General features: G+C 39.6%; 1 protein-coding gene across 1 annotated transcript in view; it reads left to right on the top strand.

The window, feature by feature from the left end:
* LOC136856710 (limbic system-associated membrane protein) overlaps positions 1-25,603 on the top strand; it is a 1,090,706-nt gene that overhangs the window by 336,504 nt on the left and 728,599 nt on the right. Inside the window, exon 3 of the mRNA XM_068227414.1 lies at positions 4,479-4,580. Coding sequence (XP_068083515.1) covers positions 4,479-4,580 — 102 coding nt within the window. The remainder of the gene's footprint in view (positions 1-4,478; positions 4,581-25,603) is intronic.

Below are 25,603 nucleotides of genomic sequence, written 5' to 3'. Positions count from 1 at the left end.
TGTCCCATCGTCAGAGGAAGTGTGTGGACTGACAGGTAGTAATCAACCCTAGGTGCTTGCAATGACATTACTAAGGTTGTGCTTGTCGCTTTGCAACCTGGTAAGTAGAGAATGTTACGGTAAGCCTTCGCCTGCAATTATTGGGGTGACCATTTAATGATTTCATCTGGACATTAATTATATTTCCGTTGACATTTCAAGAAATGCAATATTTTTCCTGTAGGCTACTGTTGAGACGATTTGGAAGATTTTGTTACAAACCGCACCTTTTAAGAGCTTGAGTGTTGTGAAACATAAACGTTACCACAGAGAAGATTGCCCTGTTTCACATAGCCAGCACTCACCAGCTCAAGATATGCACTGTAACCAAGTTGTAAATATGCCCAACCTGCTTTTAGCTATGCATAAATACACAGAACGTATTTCCTGTGATTAAGTAACGCATTGTAAATATCAATGCACCCTGTAGATGCCTTCTGTAGGCATAAGAATCTGTAGGAACGTCGATTCAGAAGCCACTGTAATCTGTAAAACATCGCAAATACTTTAAATATTGTATGAATTCCATGTAACCTGTCAAATGTTATTGGTCATGTAACATTTTGCTGTAAATATAACCTTAACATCCAGTTTCCTAATAAAACAAATAACAATAACAAGTATATAAAAATCCTGTAACTCACATCAATCTTAAGGACCGGAAAGAGAGTAAACTGTGAAATGAAAAATGTAACCGCAGATTGTAAACGAGCAAAATTGAAAACCTAAATTCATTGCCATATTTTAAAACAAATGGAAGAGCAAACTGTAAGCTGGAAACTTATAAAACCATGTAATAACAAATTGTACAATTGTACAATTGTACTCAATAAAGCACGCAGCCAGGAGGCCGAAACCCCCATCCAGCTCCTTCACCTATTCAAACATCCCCTTCCACCTGCTAGCTCCTTCAGATCTCCAAACCCGCCGAATCTCCTGGCCAGTGAGAAGGTGGTATCTTCTAGTTGGCCCGCCCCTCCCCTTCGGGCAGGGGAAAGAAAATCTTTCGTAATTCCTCTTTCCATTGCTGTAGAAAGGAATGCATCGATGTAGCTTGTCTTGATTTGCTTGTGTAGGCTGAGGTCACGTGGGATATCTCACCGTATAGCCAAGGTTCTGTGCGCGGTTTTGGAGGTTCAAAGATATGAACTTCATTAATGTTTCCGTACAGAACTGAGATCAACGATAAGATATCTATGAGGTTCAACCTTTTCAATACTAATTACGTGTTGATGTTACAAATACCTTTTATTCAACTTGGGGACCGGTTTCGACGTATATAATGCCATCATCAGCCATAAAAAGAATCACAAATATATAAGCAAAGACATAATAATCAAAACTATGTTCATTAAAAATATATAACTGTCCATTCACACCATGTGTTAAGAAAAATCACCACAACAGAAGAACAACGGCATAATAATTAAATCTCATCATACGTCGCAGAAAATTGCTTCATTCACTTAAAACAGTTCTTCAACTCCAATTCGAATCTGAACGAAATCTCAGAAAAAACTAACATTCTGTTTTATTTTCTAATTAAAGTATTTAATTATTTTAATCTTCCGAATAGGAGGTCAATATTTAGCGCGATACACAGTATCCTATCACGTTAAGAAACCCCACCACACTGTTCACAAGACCCACATTAAACCTACTAATCCCCTAACAAGGTATTTTCCTCCCCCCCCCCCCACCCCTCATATTCCACCCCACCAGACCTTTCACATAAAACAATATTATATCTCCTCCTCACAAGACTAATGTCTTTTACCACTGACTGATTTCATATTCATCAGTGTTAAAAAATTTTCAGGTATAACTTACATACCAAGCGATTCAAATAAGTTCTCGACGCTCTGACTGACGCGTAGCACGTGTGAGTGTTTTAAAGACTCTTTACTTGGGAAGCCTATCGGAGCCTTCTATTGAACGGCTGCACAAAGACTATATATTGGAGAACCTTCTTTTATTCTTTGAATAGTGAGAGACTATATGCTTACTTCAATGTGTCACTGCGCCAGATTTAATTATTATACGGTTGCTCTTCTGTTATGGCGATTTATCTTAACACATGGTGTGAATGGACAGTTATAGAATTTTAATGAACATAGTTTTGATTATTATGTCTTTGCTTATATATTTGTGGTTCGTTTCATTGCTGATGATGGCATATATGTCGAAACCGGTCCCCAAATTGAATAAAAGGTATTTCTAACATCAACACGTAATTAGTATTGAGAAGGTTGAACCTAATAGATATCTAATCGTCGATTTTGGAAGTGTTATAGTACCGTTTTGCTACAAATAATACTTGCGTCACAGCTTCATTTTGGTTTAGACAAGTAATAGATGTGTCATTTAATTCTCCAGCCATATGGGATGAAGGTTTTTTGAACCCTCTTCTTCTTCACGTGAAGAACTTGTATTCTAGACGCAAATTTATATTTTGAATGAAAGTACAACTTGTTTTCACTCAGCAACAGTCGCTTCATCATGGAAAAGCATTCATAACATTCACCTGCATCGTCTCATCATACAATAATTGGACCTGCTATTCCGGTTCTGGAGAGACTTGATAACAAAAAGCGTGAGTTGTAGGGTGATTTACAGTTAATTAATTTTCCTACAATTACTGTTTAAAATATTAATATCTGCCTTCACAAATTCAAAATACATTGTTTTAGTGTTAATTCAGTATATTGTTGGACTTCGCTGAATGCGGTTTACCCAGTCACTGGCGCTATCACCAAACACCAACTATGGAGAAGACTTTACAAGATAGGGAAGAAAATTAGGCACAGAGGAATATAAATCTAGCACAAGTATACATTACACGGGAATGTCCAGGGACACAAGGGGCGAAGCTTCAAGACGGAACGATCCTTCTCAGCGACCTACTACCGCACGAACATAACCGGATCAAGATAAAAAGAGAAGTGATTAAATAAAAGTGTTAGTTTCAGAAGGTAAGTTAGAGGAAGCCACCACCGTGCTGGACCTTGGACTTATTAACCAACATGAGATTTTAGTAGGTAAGGAGAAACGCTTCCGAACACGCGGCTTCAGCCATTTTACTCTGCTATCTTCTCTTGCTTAAGTTGAAAACATATAAAATAAAAGAAGTGAACAATTATATGTTGTTTTCATTACATTTAAATATTTATACTATATATATTTTGCATGCTTATTTCCTAATCGTCATGACCAATCATTCCTCTGTTAGAACGGTATTGGTGTTTGCTAGTGTCTTTACATCGCACCGACACAGATAGATCTTATGGCGACGATGGGATAGGAAAGGCCTAGGAGTTGGAAGGAAGCGGCCGTGGCCTTAATTAAGGTACAGCTCCAGCATTTGCCTGGCGTGAAAATGAAAACCACCATCTTCAGGGCTGCCGACAGTGGGATTCAAACCCACTATCTACCGGATGCAAGCTCACAGCCGCGCGTCCCTAACCGCATGGCCAACTCGCCCGGTCGGTATATTTGTGGTAGTAGCATTTGTAAGTATGACTTTCCGATTCCACATTGCTATATATATATATATATATATATTGGAACGTCTCAAGGGACATTCCCGTGTATGAATGAAATCTGTCTGGGTTGTGTTTCACGTCCTCAAATAAGTTGTGGTATTACCCGAACTCGTGCCTTCTTTCATTTATAGCATGAGCACTCCATTAACGGCTTGAATGATTAGGAGGTAGCCACTATCCTGTGCTCAAGTACAATGAATCACTGAGCCAACTATCACTTGAACACATGGTTCAATAACTGTAATAACACAACACTAGAGAAGAAAAACATGTTTCCTTGAATGTGAAGATCTAAAACATACGTGAGCCCACTGACAGATCTTAGAACACTGAAAGGATAAAACTCTTTGACATGTTCATCCGTCATCGACCTAGATCGTGATGTAAAGCTCGACCTCGAACAGCGATGCATCTTCGGCATATCCGTACCCTATGAGTTATAAACAAATCGGTTATTTGTTAGGAGAATCATTCGTGAGGTGATATTAATTGCTAAACATCCGAATATGTTTAATGAATAGGAAGGATAAACTGAGTAGTTCATGGCTACCCTCCATAGTAAAATCTTCAAAATGTTTTTCCTTGACTCTGTACGCCTTGGAATGAACTACATTTCTAGCTGAGTCTCTCTACATTGAGTCTGGTTGTTATGGAGTGACAATTGCCAGTAACTATTTACATTCTTCATTCATACTGCTCTGAAGTCGATTATGGTAGCAAAATCGAAATGCTTCAGCGTACAAGTTGTAACACGTTCTAATATACTGTAGTGTAATTATAATGTACTTACTGTTCTTTTATCTTGTTCTAATAACCATATGTTCTATTTTGAGAACTATGTAACTACGCGTGATATTCAGTCACTGTTCTTCAAGCAGTTAATGTTATCTGTTTCAGGTATCTTGGATTCGCCGTAAGGACTACCACCTTTTAACGGTGGGGCTCACCACATACACGGGGGATGAGAGGTACCAGACCATCCACGTCCAGCACTCCGAGGTAATTTATTAACAAATATTTACATTTAAACCTAAGAATTTCATTTTTGTCCGTATTTACATTGCAGCTCAGTCCATGTCTCAATCACAGTGGATTAATTAACATCGCAATCTAAACTGTATGCCTGAAAATCGTCAACTAGACTGCAAACGGGAATGTCCAAGTTGAAACTATATTCTAAGACACAGCCATCTGTTGCTATTTCTTGATGAATCTATGCACCTGTCTCCTGGCACAAACTAGAGCAAAGTATGTATTTGTTTATATACTTATTTAGGACACCAAAAGAGCCAGATGCAGAATTAAAGAGTTCCGCACTGAAAAGTATATTATAATAGAGCAGCACAATGCATACTTAAGAAAAGTGAAAGAGCAGCGAGGGTAAATCAACTAATGACGAAAGTTGTGGAAGAAAATAAAAGCTAACAACGTAACTGTAGAAAAAACAATTAACAATAAAATTAGAAAATAACGAGGAAAATTAAAGATTGAATGTAAGACGAAGGGTAGAATCATAGCTAGGCACAGTAAAAGAAATACAGATAAGAAACCTAAGTGATCGTATAATATGGAAGAAATAAATAAATATTACATTATGTACAATAGATTGGCCATCAATTAGAAGATAGAAAGGGAATGTAAAGGAAAGTAGCTAAGTTAAGGAAGAATCGATTAAAGGAGGCATACGAAGAAAAACGCCCACGCTCATATCAGAAGATAAAGAGTTAAGGAGCGTTGGAATGCCGATAAATAAAGTTCTTTGAACAAGGGAGGGGCGGGAATACGGAATATGAAGGGGGCGAATTTATGCTTATTTTGCGAGTTGGCACATGTAGGGAAAAGAACGATACAGATTCAGGAGAATGAAATAAACCGTTAACGGCGTTATGTAAGGTCGGCTACTTTCCTGCAAGTAGATAACGGGCAAAGGTTTAACTTATCCAGTATCTGATTGCTGCTCAAGTTTCAACAATCAGGTACTGTTACTGTAATAATGGCACAGGAAAATGACTGCGGTAAATATGACTAAGATTAGTGGGTGAAAAGGTAGAACACATGGGAGAAGCGAATTCAATGATCGGTAGGATGCATGGGCGTGGATAGCGGTATTGTCAGAAAATCTATGCAGCAAACCGAGGAGTGACATTGCTCGTAAGGTTATCTTTTGTATAAGGGGACAAATAACAATTTAGTGTCAAACAACACTCGTAAGTCTTTTTGTTCTGAACCAGTTACCGAGGTGGGGAGTATTTACTGAGTATAGGGAATTTACGAGCGTGATCGAGATAGCTATACACATGGTAGGATTACGCTTAAGATCACCATTCAGAGGGAGAATTGAGCCCATTCTGCGAAGATTTTACATCTGTTAAAGAATCGATATGTTTAAATATTTTACAATCATCGGCTTCCATTAAAGTCCCAGCCCCATTTATGAATGAGGCAGTGTGGAAGCTCTTGAGGCATGGGTGGTGCTGAGTAATGACTAGTGTGAAGGACTGAACCGCCAGAGGAACTAGAGGCTCTTGCATTTTAACTGTTTGGTATTTTTGTAATGTAGTGAGTGTTGCTAAGTAAGAAAGAGCCCTGACAGTAAGATATTATTGTCATCAGTAAAATATTGGTGCCGAAAAGACCGATTTGAAATCAACCACGGATTACAAACTATCCATTTCATGTCCGTATCGATATGACAATCTAACAATGAAAGTAATGTTTAGCCACGTAGTCGATACCTTTATATGCGTTTGGTAGTCGTCATCAGCTATATTCGCCTCAGCTTAGGTGTAAATAAGGTAAGAGTATGCACAATATATGTTCTCATATTAGCCTTGATAAATTCTCATATGAAACTTACAATGTTTTTATCCATTGGGGAGGATGGTGGTAGTGAGTGGGGGTTGGAGGGGTGGGGTAGAATGCTTAAAAAGTGATTAAGAACTTGTCCTTAACTAAAATACTTTTAAAATTCTCTTCTTCCAATAAGAAGATAATATATAATTACGTGTGGCTATTTCTAGCCGGGTGCAGCCCTTGTAAGGCAGACCCTCCGATGAGTGTGGGCAGGGAATTTGGACACAGCACAGACACCCAGTCCACGAGACAAGGGAACTAACCATTTAAGGTTAAATTCTCCGACCCGGCCGGGAATCGAACCCGGGGTCCTCTGAATTGAAGAGTACTGCGCTGACCATTCAGCCAAAGAGCCGGACAATAAGAAGATAAAAATCGCCTTTTAAGTCTCTTTTTAAGGTTCTGTTCGGAAGCGTATTTGAAAAAACACTGATTAACTTTTCACCAACTATATACTTGAGATGTTAGTATGATTAAAACTTATTCGTAACTAAAATATTAAAAAACATATGTCAGCTTCCAGTCGGGGAGTTGAAATCTTATTTCTTTAAGCCCCATTCACGTTTATGCTTGAAGGCTTGTGGGAAAAGCTAGTTCATTTTTTTTATTGCTACTATGCGTGATAGAGGTGGGAGGACTCTGACACAGACCACACACCCAAGATGGCGGGAAGTAAACACGGTATCGTGTTACAAGCTGCCCATTTACATGATTCATGTACAAAATCTAAAAAAGAGACTTAAACCGAAGAGAATTTTCTAATAATATTTTAGTTAAAGACAAGTTATTAATCACATTTTAGCATTATTTCCCCACTCCAAACCCCCTACCCCCATCCTCCCACTATGGACAATAAATTTTAAGTTTCTCATGAGAACTTATCAAGGCTAATACGAGAACATATTACTGTGCATACTTTTATCTTATTTGCACGTAAGCTTACGTGAATATAACCGATGTTGACGGCAGAGCAGTCGAAACATGTACTATTAATGATTTTATAAAATTGCCAAAGGCAAGTAAAAGTGTCGATTAGGTGGCTAAATATTACTTTGACTGTTAGATGAACACGCATGACGAGTTCTGAAACAATGCAGCGCATCCTGGACTCAGTGCGAGGGCGGGATGATGCATGTATTTACGCTAACAGAGGCCAGTTTGAACATTATGAAGGAGTTCCATGTGGTATGCTGGTATGTTCTGTTCCTGTGTGTTTCCCATGATTAACGTATTCTGAGGAATTGTAGAGAATTAGATCTAACATATAACATGTTTTCTTCTTTTACGCGTGAGTATGTTTCCCACACGTTTGACTTACATTTTTGTTACACGTCAAACCAAATCATCATTCTCGTGTGCACCATCGATGTACTTCGTGGAGTAAAACAAACATGCGGCAACGTAGAGATAGCACTGGTATTTACTTACTCGTATGGTGATTATAAACTATTGACACAAGACAAAACTACACGTTAAAGTCCGAGCTTTCCATCCACGGGTTATGTAGCGCATACCTATCTACGAAATGTCACTGTAATATTTATCCCAAATGGAACACAATAATTACTTTTATACAAATGAAGTGAAAGATCTGCGGTAAATTAAGAAATACCGTCGTTACTAACGAAATATGTAGAGAAACATGTATACGTACTTACGGGCTGTAGACAGGACTTCCTTAGGTTGTACTCCGCTGCTCGTGTCGTCTTCTGTTTCTTTCTTGAGGTTCAGGGCTAGCACTGACGAATGGGAGTGCTATGTCTGTGAATTCTCATTATCTTTGTCCATATGACTAGCGCGGGCAGTTCAAACAGCAAAATATCATGATCTCTGGACCAATAAATATATCATTTAATGAATGAGTTAGGGCACAAAATGAATGAGCACCTGAAGAATACGACACCTAATTAATTCAAACAACTTCAGTAAGCAAAGACATCACACACGAAAGTGTTAGACAAACAAAATACACACGGAAGCGCTGCGACGTAGCAAAAAAAAAAAATCCTTGTATGGTAGTAAAGTATGTATCCATATTATTCCCTGCAAGTAAAATATTTCGTACTATTTCTTCATTTACCGCAGATTTTCGACTTTATGCACGTAAAAGCAATTATTATGTTCCATTTGGGACAAATATTACAGTGACATTTCGTAGATAGGTGTGCGCTACGTAACCCATCCACGTAATGAAATTTAGAGAGTAACAGAAAAAGTTATCAGGAAATACAGAGAATGTATGAAGAGGGCAGCAGTTAACAAACAGCTGCATTCGCAAATTGCTGAACTCGAATGAAATGAAATGGCATATGGCTGTTAGTGCCGGGAGTGTCCAAGGACAGGCTCGGCTCGCCAGGTGCAGGTCTTTTTATTTGACGTCCATATGCGACCTGAGCGTCGTGATGAGGATGAAAACGACACATACACCGGGCCCCGTGCCAGCGAAATGAATCAGTGAGAGTAAAATTTTCCGACCCTGCCGGGAATCGAACCTGGGATCCCTGTGACGCACGCTAATCATTTAGCCATGGAACCGGACATCGGTGAGCTGATCCAATCCCATTTGTACAGAAAATGGTTCAGTCCTTAGTCTCTTCAAACGACAACACAGATAGGTCTTATGGCGACGATGGGACAGGAAAGAGCTAGGAGGGGGATGGAAGCAGTCATGGCCTTAATTAACGTACAGACCCAGCATTCTCCTGGTTTGAAAATGGGAAACCACGGAAAAACATCTTCAGAGCTACCGACAGTGGGGTTCGAACCCACTATCTCCCGAATACTGGCTGCAATTAAGCGACTACAGCTATCGAGCTCTGTCTTAGTGAGATCAAGACGTGGGCATTTGTTCCCAATGCTTTTAATGAATACTCATTCTTCCAAATATCATCTATCAATCTGAAATGAAAATCTACAACGTGTTTTCCAGTCATTGACCGGGTCATGGATGGAATGAATGAAGTCTGTTATATAAAATAAGAGTGTTGTCTCTACATTGCTTAGAATTTAAAAAGAATGGTATTTCTGTATCGGTCGTGTCCACGGTAACAAGGAATTGCACTTTTAAATTTTCCGTATTTTTTGTCTTTCTTTCTGTATGTATGTACACGCATCAAGAGAAAACGGATGCAGAGAATGTAATGAAAATCGGTATGTAAATTCAAGGAATAAGTGGCTACATTCTAGGCTAAAAATAACTTTATTAACGCTTACTGAAATGGTAGTTTAGGCGAAGGTCTAAAATTTAATTCTGAAATATTTATGTTATTAGTGTTCCTATTCGATAAATACTACATAACTAAAGTTATATAGTATTACATTTCGTATTATACATTTTTACCGTACCGGCTATGATAACAGAGATATTCATAAATTTGAATTTTTGTTGCTAATTCGACATCAACGCCGAGTCACGAGAAAATGCGTAAACAGAATTTAATTAAAATCGGTATGTAACTTCGGGCAATAAGGAGCTACAGTCTACGTTATAAATAATTTTATAAGATGCCGTAATATCACAGAGCCAGAGGGAAACAAAATGTGAAGGCCTACAATATAGAAAGCTCTTAAAATTGATCAACAACATCACATTCACCATTGTTGGTTGTGATGCTGCTTTGCGTCTTTTGGTACCACTAATCTCAGATGTATCGGAATACTGATGCATACCGAGTATAACAGTCAGCCTGAATATTGCCGGGAAGTACCTGGGGAGTTAGATAACTCTCTTCTTTAGCATTCCATTCCTCTGGTTTATAAACTTTCTGATACTATTCGTACGTAACACACTGGTTCATCATAGCATTCCAGCTATTCAATGCCTCCTCTGAGGCAATAATTGGAATGAACCGTTTGCACATTTAACGGAATAATGGCAGAGGAGTGTTCGCGGTTGTCTGAGGCGTGGTTCCAGAGCTGAAACTTTAAAAGTGAGGAAATGTGCTGTTTTTCATTTGATGTAGTATTTTATATGATAACATTGCTTTTAATCGCGACATTCCTAAAGTTGGGCCCACGAGAGTGGAAGTCTGACATTTGAGCGGCAAAAGCAGTAACTACGAAGTAAGCTGCGTTGTCATAGTTACCTCCATCTCCGGCATATCACTCTTTCATACAGGCTGAACATTTAATCAATTATGTTGGCCTAATGCAATTCAATAAACTTTGACCCGTTCCTAAGCTCGTGTTAATATTTCCGGCATTTATGAGAGAACATGTCATTGCCGATAAATACGAGATTTCATATTCACTAAGCTGACAATGATCTCAAAAAATGTACATATCGAAAACAGCCGAATGACACGCGACTTCTACAGCAGTCGACCGGCTATCATATATGAGGCTCAGCTCCCTCCCGACTGCTAGAGAATTCGACCAGACTGAAAGAGTTAATAATATTTATATACTAGCCAACACTTTGCGATTCAATGTTGTTTAAATACATCTCATGTAATTTAGCATGCATGAGTTTTGTAATAATAGACATCATGTGCTCAGGAAGCTGTGTAATTTGAACATTCTCTCTACTTTCATGCCTTCTATCTTTCTCATCCATCTGGGACAGTCGTGATTGTAGTAAACTGGTTCGTACAGTGAGGGTGTCATCTTCACATCTCAGCTCAACATTGCCATGTTTTGATGCCACAATAATCCCAGTATGGAGCGTTGTTTCGATTGTGTTAAGGCATGACCTTGAGACCATCATGTCATTGTATTCCGCTTTGCGTCGTACGAGGGTGAAAAAAAACTCGATGTCGTCGCTTGTTAGGTTCCTCTTCAAGGCATAATGAAAATGATTAATTATGAGGGATTTTATGCAGGCCATAATGGATTGGGTAGTCAAGACGAATGCTTGATACGTTTCCGTCGTGCATCTTTTCGCGTTCTCTGAATGCATTTGAATTTTCTTAATACATGGCAGGAAATCATTAATTAACCAGCTGAAGCGCTCATCTTCAATGCTTCAAAATGCCAGTTTGTTCTCATTCTTGCAATATGTCCCATGTGAGGTGTTGCAGACGTCATAATTACATTTAAAAGTGGTTTAATTGTAAAATGTCTCTGTCTTTAATGCTCTACGGACAAACCACCTGCATGCTTTTCAAACCAGATATTGTTTCATGGGAAATTACAATTTTAGCTCTTGCTACATTCATTTCCTCCAAATCTGTCGGGCACATTACTTTCCTGGTAATTTCCTTACCGGCTTCATAATTGTCGATTTCAGAAGTTTAAAATTGTCTCTCGAATGATCGCCGGTCACGGTAGCATTGTTTAAAAAATCCAGTGGCAATTATTGGGATCGCACGGTTTTTATGACGTGACTGGGCTCAAAACTTAGGCACGGAGTTCTAGTTTCATCAGATGGATATCGCATCTCATGCGTAATGCTTCCTCCGCACAATGTTTCGAACATTGAACATTCACTGCACACTTGTGAAATGTAATTCCACTACCTTTAATTTCTCGTGAATCTCAATAAGGAACACAGGAATAAACCATGACTGGAACTGCGAGTGCTCAGCACCAGAAGAATAGACACATTCCCAACCAACTGAATTAGCACCTTTAAAGGCGGGAACATGCTAGACTGGGGACAAGAAAGCGATCCTAGAGGCACGGCATTGAACTTCTGTGTGGCCACTTGGATAGCGTCTTACGGGCTCTATTTCAAGGCCTTGTATTATAACGTAATCAACGGGTGAAAATATATATTGCATTTATGGTAAGCACTACTTTATGGAAGGTACACCCGAGCACAGAAATGGTGTCCCGATGTAAACAAAGCATTGTATCTCCCCATCTCCTCGCTTAACGCATTGCTACAGGGAGACGGCCCGCTACAAGGCTGTTGTGATTGAAATGGGCGCTGTGGAGGATGTACAGCAATATACACACTGTGCCTTCAGCACTACCCGTTCACTCCCTTCCCCTTCTTTTCGGTACTGTTGATGGTGATTCGTCCGTCGGATGGAGACGTCAAGCCTTGAGCACGCCCCTTGGTGCCGGCACCGGGTTTCACCCTCTCCCTACTATCATATATCACGTCATCCATTTCATCTCATTAACTCGTCTGATGAGGTTGACGTCAGGAAGGGCATCCGATCATAAAAACCCGCCACGACAGATTCATCTCGCTTTATACCCGACCCCGTAGGGAAACGGGACAAGGGTTGGACAAACAAACAAAACATGTGATTGGTAACAGTTTATATTATGACATGTTTCATAAAATAAATTAGTTAAACAAAGAAACTGCTTGATAACCATCGATAGGCTTCCCGAAGTTGTCACCTTAAATTAACACCCTGCATTTTAATACCAGTTGAAAAAAGATTAATGTTGGAAACTTTTCACAGCAGTGAAAGTAGGGCTCCCATAGTAAGAAAAACCATGTCCTCAATTGTGCCTAAATCTGAAGGGCTAAAGGGCTTTCATATTGTGAGTCTTGGATAGCTCTATCAAACACATTTCCAAAATCTCTTCCGGCGTAAATGAAGTTCCAGAGAAGAAGCCTAAAATCGCTCATTTCTTTTTTATTCAAATCCTATCCAAATTAACTCATTTACATAATTGATTCTGTAATGTATTCAATACTCTCAGTCGGTGTTGAGATTTTGTGAAAAATGACCACACTGAATGTTGTTATCACATTAGCACTTGTAGTGGTAGAAAAGACAAACTGCTAATCTGATGCACAGGATAACGACGATTAGGAAAATGATTGTAATTTTTAGGAATAAATAAGGAATAAATTCTCATACTTTATTTGATTTACCTAACATTCGTAGCTCATGTCCCGAGGATGTTTTCAACACTGAGTTGATCGCCTGAAGGGCTGGAGCTGTCGACTTTTAAACACTCGAGTGCTGCTTGAATTGAGGCTTCTCACAATGTTCACTTCAACGGCTGGGTGGAGGACTTCAGACGATTGAATGAGAGGAGAATCACGTGATCTCCTCACGGTCTGCATGTTCGAATCAGTTTGCGGTTGGCTCTATAGTTCCCTTGGAGCTTCCTGCGTATTGAAGTGCAGTTGGCTTGCATGTACTTTATCTGTGATGTCTGTGAAAGGTCAGAAAATGGTGGCCATGTCTCGGTAGATATTTCGCGCACATCCACAGGGAAAGTACACCGAACTCTGTCTCAGAAATCTTTTATTGGAAGAAACTGTCTGGGTGTGTCCTCTGTTGTACGGCCCGACTGCGGAAATAAGATTTCCATAGGTAGATGTAATGCAATATACCGAGCGAGTTGGCCGTGCGGTTAGGGGTGCGCAGCTGTGAACTTGCTTCCGAGAGATAGTGGGTTCGAACCCCACTGTCAGTAGCTCTGAATATTGTTTTCCGTGGTTTTCTATTTTCATACCAGGGGCTGTACCTTAATTAACGCCACGGCTGCTTCCTTCCCTCTCCTCGCCCTTCCCTGTCCATTGTCGTCTTAAAACCTATCGTTGCAACGCAAAGCAAATTACAAAAAAAAAAAAAAAATACATAAATAAATAAATAAATAAATAAATAAATCAGAAGGTAATGCAATATATAGTCAAATTACTGTATATCACGGTAACTAGAAGAGAGACGGTAGGTGTCACGCGCAGCCGGCCAGGAGCATGTGACGTCAGCGGACTCGAGCTTGCCAAGCGCTATAAGGTCTGCACACACCAACGCGGGACGCGGGGAGCGGGAGCGGGAGCGGGAGCGAAACCTACAATCCCGCGGTCACTGCGAAGTTCGTCTTTCTGCACACACCAACCCGGGACGCGGTAAGCGGGAGTGAAACTTATTCGCTGCGAAGTTAGTTCAATACGTTACGTCCTTCATAGCTATCTGTTTGAGGAAGTTTGTGATGGTTTCCTCACGTTCTGTTGCTTCCAGCCGTGAATGTAGCAGGCGGTGCCGATACTTTATTTTTAAACATTCTAAAACGGCCTGATCCATAGGTTGTATCAAACTTGTTACGTTAGGGGGCAAAAATAAAGCACGAATTCCATCAAATACGAGTTCATGTTCAACTGGATGTGGCTCATGAAATTCCTGGTTTCGTTATAATTTCTTCACATGTCTTCCACGTCGTTCTCATAGTGAAAATGAAAACCTACAACCTGTTTTCCAGTCACTGACCGGGTCAGGGATGTAATGAATGAAACATATATAGGCTGTTATTACAATGGGGTCGCCACTCCCAAGGTGATTTATTAATGAGTGATAAATGCTATGAAATGATAATGGAGAGTGTTGCTGGAATGAAAGATGACAGGGAAAACCGGAGTACCCGGAGAAAAACCTGTCCTGCCTCCGCTTTGTCCAGCACAAATCTCACATGGAGTCACCGGGATTTGTCGTTCTCATAGTATTGTAAGAAAATACATCCACCGGGATATATCTCAATTGAAATGTATTTCCTAATAATAATAATAATAATAATAATAATAATAATAATAATAATAATAATAATAATAGTGACGACCTACGGCGTACTCTGTAATTAGACTACCCTTCTTAACCTATACTGCACGAACGGAGAAAAGTGTGCAAAAAAAAGAAACATCCAATGCTTTACGACCTGAGTAATGAAGATTACAAGAATGTAATTAAGAAAGATATGTTGTGGGATGAAATAGGAAAAGAACTGCGTGTACCTAGTAAGTATCAATTCTTTAATTTTATCACAAACTTAATAACACACTATGTTGGACTTTGAGTAACTGGAGAAGAGATATGTTCTAAACAGCCTTCACAGTCTGTTCTTCTGCCACCCGCACTAAATATCATAGCTACGGAAATACCAGGAATTGTAGCTGTTCAACCTAAAACAAATGCTTACAGCTGCGCACCACTGATTTAAGAGTTTTAAAATCTTTTATTTTGCAAAATTCTACCCACTCTTTTGGGAACTATAAAATGACAACGTACCGTTGCTTTGCGTTGTTAGGATGATTTAGCAACATAAACACCACATGCACAATTAAATTCACTTCACTCACGAATGATTGATCCGATCAAGTTTATTCCATGGGCAAACTGTATAATACTCCATGATTTTAATGCTTTATTTCTTGCAGCGAACTGAAAATCGTTAGTAGCAATACCGCCATGTAGGTGGGAGAGTGACGCAACGGTGTGAATGGATCCATATCCCGCTGTACTCACAATAGTTCGCGAAGATACGCACCAGTTCACGGCTTTTAAAACATTCGCAAACTTCGAAAGTAATTAAATAATTAAAGAAACAATGTGCAGATGGCAGTCGAACAATGGTTAGTACATGAAAGGTATTTATAAAAACTATAGCATGATCATCTATTGAAGTGCACAATAATAAATTTTTTTATCATTGTACAACAATGCGTAGTCTAACAGGAGGAAGAGTCCAGTGACGTCACGAGCACGCCAGTCTACTGCGTATCCGTCTCGTGACATCTACCGTCTCTTTTCTAGTTACCGTGCTGAATATGAACTGGTGACGGGACTATCGAATGAAAACTTCCGAATTATTCGATCGTCAACTACCGTTACAACCGATTGTTTCCGTTTGCGTTCGGGCTTCATTTCTGATCGCAAATTTCAATTGTTTCCACTAGCCAGCGCTGAAATCGGCATCTTCTTTCGTTTTGGAATGAAGTCAGAATTATTTATTATAAATGAATAGATATCTGACTCAATGTTGTAGAATGATTAAGAAAATGTATTATTGTGCACTTCATCAATAGATAATCATGTTATAGTTTTTATAAATACCTGTCATGTATTAACCATGGACTTCTAATGATTGAACATTAACTTTAAATGCATGGACTTATTTTTAGATTAATTTATGCACTAATACTTGGTCCTAAGTTCCTTCTTCATTTTTTTTAGTTTGCTGTATTCACAGTACTTTAGTGGTGTCACTACAATAAGTTGTAAACCTAACGTTCGTCTGAATTTGTTTAACATTATATTTTTATTTTATGAAGAGACGATCTTGCATTCATTAACTTGTGGTTAGGGACAGAAAAATGCATTTTATTTAAAATGAAACCATAATGACCACAATTACTTTAATTGGGACATTTTATCTTATTTTATACAAGTCCCCACACCGCTGGCTGCGCAGAAGCGTGTGACTGGGGAAGTCATGTCGATGCGCGTACCGCCATGTTGCGGGCGCTCCTCAGCTTGACGAGGAGATCGTATGGGATTCATGCATGAACTTACATATCGCACATATGAAAACACCCGCCCTAGTAAATTAATGACAGCCTGAACCGACTAACGTGTACACACGCAATAAATCTACATAATATCAAGACCGTGGTGATATTAAAAGGTACTTCTGTATAAAAAACTGAACAATCTACACAAATCCTTTGGATAGCCCATAGGTGGCGCACATAATTAAAAAAAAAAACTCTTTAGGAAACTGAATAAGAAGACTGAAAAATACACTATTACAAAAATAAATATATATAAATAAACACATATTTGAATTTCAGTCCCCGAAAACAGAAAAAAACAGTATACAGGCCTACGGGTACCTCATAAATGATACTGTCGATCATTTTAATATAAGGGTCATGTTGAACACTCGGAACAGATACATGTAATTGAAAGCTAGGCTCTACACTTTCTATTTATTGAAAATTGGAAGACATGTTCAAATGTCAGCATTATACAACTTAAGTACGATTACATATCGTGAGATAAAAATTGCCTGTCTTTTAGCAGACTGGAGGGCACATTAAATATTTAAAAACTCATGTACCTATAGCTATAATATTCAATATCCACAAAAAGGAAACCTGTGAAATAAAATCTTTCCAGCTTATGATTTCTCTTTTATAAGTCATTACAGCAAATTTTATTCAATTCTCTGAACATATTGTTTAAAAAGTACACAACAGCAGAACTCTTTCTAAAACGATCAGATACATTTTTGTCATTTTCTGAATATGAAATGCCGGCTCCGCTGTGTAGGGGTAGCGTGTCTACCTGTTACCCTGTAACCCGCGGTTCAATCCCCGGTCAGGTCAGAGATTTTTACCTGGATCTGAGAGTTGGTTCGAATTCCACTCAGCCTACGTGATTACAATTGCAGAACTATCTGACAGTGAGGTAACGGCCGAGAGGATTCGTCGTGCTGACCACATGACACCTCGTGCAGGCCTGCAGGCTGAGCCGCGGTCGCTTCGTAAGCCATGGAGTTTGGTTTGGTTCGTATATGAAATAACGTAATTGTGTTAGTAGAAGTTAAATTGTCATTTCTATGTGATTTGGACTTAGGTAATTGCTGCCTGACATTTATTACACTGGCGCTAGTCCGCCTCTATTGTGTATTTCTTAAAATGAAATAAATGTCTAGGGTTAGTCTCCGTTTCTCTGAGTCGTTTAGGCTTAATTAAGAAAGTTATAATTTAAGATGTGAATCCCTCCTCATAATATTATCTTTTTAAATACCCGTGTTACTGCTTTTACAAACTCAATCTGAATTAACATTATCTGAGCACAAATAAAAATTGGAAGTGCATTCTAATTTTTCTCGAATATGGGCACCATGATTTACACCAGAAACAAATGAAGTTGAATGTAAAACACTTGCAAAATGATTAATACCATAGTTAAACAGTCATTTTGGTTAGCGTTTTCTAACACAGACTAGGATTGACAAGTTAATAATGAGCTTTATTTAGACTTTATACTGCCATTCCATTCCTGACCCGGTAGAATGACTGGAAACAGGCTGTGGATTTTCATTGTCAAATTTTTATGGAATAGCGTATTAACAATTGTATTCTTTTATTATAAAGCAAGTGTAAAAAAAATTGAGAACTTAAGACATACGATACTAATTAATAATTTTTCCGATTATTTATAATAATTTGAAGCAGTACTTTACCATATTATTAAGAGCATTATATCAAGCTTTATCAATCACGTCTTACGGATTCTAGGCCCAGGTTTATCAAATTTGTAATAACGGTAGGTCTGTATGAAATTCACGTAGTCTTTTTCAGAACAGCTGTTTAGTTCTAAAAAATTATCCCCGATGAATTGGAAAAGGACAAACAAGAAAAAGAAGAAGCCTAAAAATTCTAAATTTCATGTCCTTCTGCTCTCTGAATCATCCACTCTATAACCTGTTTAGTTCTCGATTATGGTAATTGAAAGTTATTTTATGACTGTTCAATTTCTTCTCGCATGTGAAAAGAAATACCAGATCCCTTCTGATAACAATCTGTACAAATGAAGGCTGCACACGAATTCACATTCGTGAATACCTCTCTATTCCATACGTAAGGCCTAACTTTAGGCCTAATATTGCCGATCAATTTAACTACCGTAATGTATCAGCTCTCAAATTTCTTGAAAATATTTTACAATATATTATCACTCCGTCGCATATAATACTACAACATATCCACTAACACACATGATTAAAATCGAAAACATGCACGGGGCTGTAAACATTATCACGTGCTACCCATGCATTCGAAGCTGCAGCGCCCGCAACATGGCGATGCGCGAAAGTGTTCAATATTCCGCATAGCATCAGCGCGCTCTGTGAGTCTAGATAAATAATATTAAAGTCTTTGATTTTATATACTGAACCCTTTGGTCCATATTGAGGGATACCTACCTTTCTTACCTATCAGCAAAGTTCATGAGATCTGTCTCTTGGATCGTATCGGGTTCTTTGTCTCTTGATGAGGTAAAGGTAGGGTTCAGTAATTCTAATCTATCTACTGGAATGAAAGGTCTGTTTAAAAGATTGCTATTTATTCAGGAAAATTCTGAAGCAATCTGATATGTCAACGGTATCATAGAAGTCAATTGTGTCCACAGGACACCACAATCATTTTTACATAAATGTCAGAACACTGGTGTGAGACTTTAACGTAACTGCCTGATGGGCATTCTTACTAGAAACCATTGTCTCAATTATTAATTATTTAAGAAAGGAAATCTGGAAATCCTTAAATTCGGCTTCCATGTGAGACCACCTGTACCATTATAGCGATTCGTTATGGTCCAGCCCTCGTAACACGAACTCTGGACTCTGGGTATAATTAAGGCCGTCCAATCGGTGTGTGCCACACAGTGGTTCAACGGCATGGACCCTTAATTGAATCGATGTGACCTGCGTCTATGTCATGGACCGACATCTAAACTTCTAAGTTACTTTAAAGTCATTGTGGATGATGACCGCAAGGAAATGATGCTACAGTGGCATATGGCCCTAATCTAAGTCACTGAGGTTGATGACCCCCTGACCATCCAAGTTTCTAGGCTGAATGCTAAACACAATTTAGTTACATCGGTTGATGACCAAAGTTTCCACTTTACTATCCCCAGCATATTCACTGCCCAATAAATCAAAGTTCAATAATTACAACAATAGCAATGCTCACAAACTTTGTGGCAGAAAAATCCATTTCCTTCGGATAAGTCCCCTTAATCGTTACTTTACCATTTAAATATTCCATAGAAAACTAACATTTCCAGAATGCATCTCCAAGTTATTCGCTTGATTAAAGTTATTTAAAAATGCGGTTTCACTGAATTTAATAATTAAATAAATTTAAATGATTTACCGAAATGTTAAAGAACAGTAATTTTTTCTCCCCGGACTCTGGTTTCTTCACAAATTCCTACGCAGCTGTGACGTAAATTCAATCTTGTGATATTTACCTGGCTGGAAAGGAATTGTTACATAATTCATGTCCAGTTATATATCTTGTCTCATGATCTCACACTCTAAATCTAATCTAATCCTAGCCGTTATTAACACTTGGATATCCCAATAATCTACGCACAAACCAAACAACTCGCCATATAATTACGATGTCATATCTCGTCATACCATTTATAAATTTTGCGCACCCCTCACAGACAAACCATAATCACAACCATCACTCTATATTTTGGACAACCCTGAATTTGGTTACTCTGTTCCTTATACTCGAAGTTCGTGATTTCAAATGTTCATTACGTCCCCAATTAAACAAATTTTACAGTATTCCACAATACTCAGGTTATTAATGGCTATGAATTTCAACTAAATCCAGCATTTTAACCTTCTCCCCGGCAGAGAATACAATCTCAATTCCACGCCTGTCCCGTTATCTTACTGTAACCCTCTCAGCTGAGGCCTCTCGTCCCCAAGTTCGCTTGGCAGTAACATGAAACACCTGGTTTGTTCCAGTAGACTGGCTTCTCAAAATGCTCCCTTTTAAGCTCCGCCGACATAATTAAACAAATACGATGTTCTAACCAACAAAATGCACAGATTATGCTTCAAGATGCCCACAATAAATATACGCGTCGCAAATTAATACCGCTATGGATTTCTATGTATTTCTTTCCATTCCCAACATTATAACATATTCCTCGGGCTATCATGTCCCGGCTTCAATGACAGGTCCAACCTGATTCACAAATCTCATATCAACTCATACGACAAAACTAACCTCTGTTTCCCAACTCCACAACTATCACCGACAAAGAACTGGAATAAAATCCTTACTAGAAATCTCGACGTCTAATATCGCACAATGCATTAATCATCAATAACTTCGCAAAACATGATATCGTATTTTTAATAACTAGATTTTTTACGAAAAAGTGACTGAAACACTCTACTAGATCTTTTTATTGTCAGTCAGACACAGTTTAAAACGGGCCTAGAAAAACGTTTCTCTCCGTGACCAAATTCATCACCCTAGATTCTCACCCAACAGTGCGCTTCCACTCGATTGAAAATGAATAACCATGGATTCCTACATTATTAACGTCAAATTGCAGACAGAAAAATTTTACGTCGAATGAACATCTTAATTTGACATCACAAAATATAGGCAGTACACTCAAACGGAAGTAGTATAATTGGATGGTTCTGCGGCACCTCCGCCGCCGCACGCCTCCGCCCGCCTCCTCCTCCGCCGCCTCCTCCTCCTCCGCCGCCGCCTCCGCCGCCCGCGGGAAATTTGAATTTTGGCGGGAAATTTGAATTTTGGCGCGAGATTTGAATTTGTAAACAAAGCCACGTGCTTTTTGACAGCTGTCATCGGCAACAACGCATCGCTAACCTCACTGCTGCCATCTTGACGGGCCTAAACCTCACTAGTGCCAACTTAACCTAACTAGCATGAGGTAAACAAAGCCACGTGTTTTTTGACAGCCACGTGCTTTTTGACAGACAACAACGCATCGCTAACCTCAGTACTGCCATCTTGACGGGCCTAAACCTCAGTAGTGCCATCTTAACCTCACTAGCATGAGGTAAACAAAGCCACGTGTTTTTTGACAGCCACGTGCTTTTTGACAGATTTGTAAACAAAGCCACGTGCTTTTTGACAGACAACAACGCATCGCTAACATCACTACTGCCATCTTGACGGGCCTAAACCTTAGTGGTACCAACTTAACCTCACTAGCATGAGGTAAACAAAGCCACGTGCTTTTTGACAACCACGTGCTTTTTGACAGCTGTCATCCGCCATATTTAAACCACAGAGCACTGTGCTGCCCTCTTTAGATGTAAAATTCGTCACCTGTCATCGGCAGTGCTGCCATCTTGACGGGCCTAAACCTTAGTGCTACCAACTTAACCTAACTAGCGCGTGGTAAACAAAGCCACGTGCTTTTTGACAGCTACGTGCTTTTTGACAGCTGTCATCTGCCATCTTTAAACCACAGAGCACTGTGCTGCCCTCTTTCATCACCTGTCATCGGCAGTGCTGCCATCTTGGCGGGCCTAAACCTTAGTGCTACCAACTTAACCTCAATAGCGTGAGATAAACAAATCCACGTGCTTTTTTGACAGCTGTCATCCGCTATCTTTAATCTATAGAGCACAGTGCTGTCCTCTTTAGCTACTTACCTTTGAAATGTGGTGGTGGATAATTTGAAAAATGCTTTTTGACAACAACCATCTTTGAGCACCGTGCTGCCCTCTTAAACAAACTCACGTGCTTTTTTCTAACAGCTATCATCCGCCATCTTGCATCACAAACCTCAGTGCTGCACTCTTTAGCTAGATACCTTTGAAATGTGGTGGCGGCAATTTGAAAAATTCTACATTCTCTTGTTTGGAAACAAACCCATGCGCTTTTTTTTTGACAGCTATCACCCGCCATCTTTAATCCAGAGAGCACCGTGCTGCCCTCTTTAGCTACTTACCTTTGAAATGTGGTGGCGGCAAATTCCACGTGCTCTTGTTTGGAAACAAAGCTATGTGCTTTTTTGACAGCTGACATCCGCCATCTTTAATCTATAGAGCACAGTGCTGCCCTCTTTATCGTAGTAGATGTAAATTCATCACAGCTGTCAACCGCAGTGCTGCCATCTTAACGGGTCTAAACCTTAGTGCTACCAACTTAACCTCACTAGCGCGAGATAAACAAATCCACGTGCTTGTTTGACAGCTGTCATCCACCATCTTTAATCCATAGAGCACAGTGGTGCCCTCTTTAGCTACTTACCTTTGAAATGTGGTGGCGGATAATTTGAAAAATGCTTTTTGATAGCAGCCATCTTTGAGCATCGTGCTGCCCTCTTTAGCTAGATACCTGTGGTGGTAGGCAATTCCACATGACAGGTACCGTGCTGCCCTCTATGTGGTGGCGGCAATTTGAAAAATTCTACATGCTCTTGTTTGGAAACAAACTCACGTGCTTTTTTTCTGACAGCTGTCATCCGCCATCTTGTATCACAAACCTCAGTGCTGCGCTCTTTAGCTAGATACCTTTGAAATGTGGTGGCGGCAATTTGAAAAAATTCTATGTGCTCTTGTTTAGTAAACAAAGCCACGTGCTTTTTTGAAAGCTGTCATCCACCATCTTTAATCAATAGAGCACTGTGCTGCTATCATGCGGGCAATTTCGTCAGCTGTCATCCGCCATCTTTAATCTACAGAGCACCGTGCTGCTCTCTGTAGTAGCGGGTAATTTGAAAAGTTCTGTTAGCTCTCATCCGCCATCTTTAATCAAGAGAGCACCGTGCTGCCATCTTTGGCTAGATACCTTTGAAATGTGGTGGCGGCAAATTGAAAAATTCCACGTGCTCTTGTTTAGTAAACAAACTCACGCGCTTTTTTGTCAGCTGTCATCCGCCATCTTTAATCTACAGAGCTCAGTGCTACACTCTTTAGGTACATACCTTTGAAATATGGTGGCGGATAATTTAAAAAGAAAAATTCTACATCAGCCATCTCTCGACGCTAATTGCACAAAATGGTGGCTATACATGACTCCTTAAAGGTGCTTATGCAAGATGACCGCTATACATAGGTTCTTATGAGATGCCCTTGGGATGCTTGCGCAAGATGGCGGTTATACAAGGCTCCTTATGAGACGCCCTAGAGATGCTTGCGCAAGATGGTGGTTGCTCTTATGAGGCGGCTTAGGGGTCCTTGCATAAGATGACTAGAGACGCCCTAAGGATGCTTGCGCAAGATGGCGGACGCAAGATGGCGGCTATACACGACTCCTTATGAGACGCCTTAAGGGTGCTTGCGCAAGATAGCTGCTGCTCTTAGCTTAGAGGCTAACGTGTCGTGCTAGTTCGATTCATTAAATTTGGGGCTTAAATGCATAATGTTAAATATCTCGAAAACGGTGCATCGTAGAGCAAAACGGACAAAATTTTTCTACCCAATACCTCGGTTAGCAGTATGGGGGGCAAGTAAAACATAGTCTAATGATGAGATCAACGGTTCGGTTCTAACTTAGGCCCTTTGGCATTAGCTCTGTTTCAGCTTGTAATGAAGCAAGTCTTCGTAGCATGATCAGGTCTAGCTATGGTAGAGAGTATAACGTACCGTGCAGGTTCGATTCATTACATTTGAGGCTTGAATGCAAAATGTTAAATATCTCGAAAACGGACAAAATTTTTCCACCTGATACCTAGGTTTGCAGTATCAGGAACAAGAAAAATCATAGCCTAATGATGAGATCAACGGTTCGATTCCTACTTAGGCCCTTTGGCATTGACTGCTATCTATTTCTATAAGATGGCGGCTATACATAGCTTCTTATGAGACAGCTTAAGAGCGCTTGCACAAAATGGCTGCTGCTCTGATGAAGAAAGCTAGCTTTGCATCGTGCAGGTATTTTTACAGCACTATACCTCATACCTTTGAAATGTGTTGGCGGGTAATTTGAAAAATTCGACGTGCTTTTTATTCACAGCGGCTATCTTTAGACAATAGTGGCTATACATAAGCTGTTAAGGCCTCCTCTTATGTCAAGGCATAGCTCTATCGAACAAGTTTAAACCTGCATCGGAATAGCTAGAGTAAGCACGTGCTGTGGTGATGACGTCATTAAGCATGTTTAGACTTGCAAATCACAGAAGAAACGTAACAAGGCTGGAATCGAAAACTGCACTCTATGCCGTTAACTTTATCATGTGATCGGAACATTGATTGAAGTGTTTAGAACACTAAATAAGTAGAACCGAACACTGTACTCGATACAACATGTCAGGCGATATCTTTGTTCTAAGAAGATTAGTTTACCGCACATTCCTTAGCTAAAGGGCTAGGGCTAATGGGCAAAAGGGCTAAAGGGCTAAAGGGCTAATGGGCTAAAGGGCTAAAGGGCTAAAGGAGCAAACACCTCATCGATCGCTATCAGCAAGAACGCTTGTACTTTGTTAAGTGTAGAAAATTAATCTTTATTTATGTTCAGAACAAGGAATGGAAAATCCCCGAGGTGCGATGAGTTACGTTTTTCGAACTAGTGTTTGGAACACTGAACTTTTCAAGATGATAGCAGAGAGTTTAGCAATGTTCTGTTGTTGGATTATAAATTCAGCGCTACAACATGCATAAGGTGGCAGCCCTTGAGGTTTACTGCCGTAAAGATGACAAGAGTGAGGTTAACAATGTTCCGTTGTTGGATTTTAAATTCCGCGCTATAACATGCATAAGGTGGCAGCCTTGAGGTTTACCACCATAAAGATGACAGCAGTGAGGTTAGCGACGCTCTATTGTCCTTCAAAGTGAGGTTAGGGTTCGTCAAGAAGACAGCTGTCAAAAAAGCACGTGGCTATGTTTACCAAACAAGAGCACGTGGTCGTGACGTCACGGTCACGTAGTATGCTGCCTCAGCATGCTATGTCCAATGTCTACACCTACGTAGTAAACATTCTGCTATGTTCACAAGATTTTTTACACATAACTATTCT

This window comes from Anabrus simplex, chromosome 1 (assembly GCF_040414725.1).
Source record: "Anabrus simplex isolate iqAnaSimp1 chromosome 1, ASM4041472v1, whole genome shotgun sequence".
NCBI classification, from domain to species: Eukaryota; Metazoa; Arthropoda; class Insecta; order Orthoptera; family Tettigoniidae; genus Anabrus; species Anabrus simplex.
The sequence above is the reverse complement of the archived record's forward strand: the minus strand, read 5'-3'. Positions and strand labels throughout refer to the sequence as shown.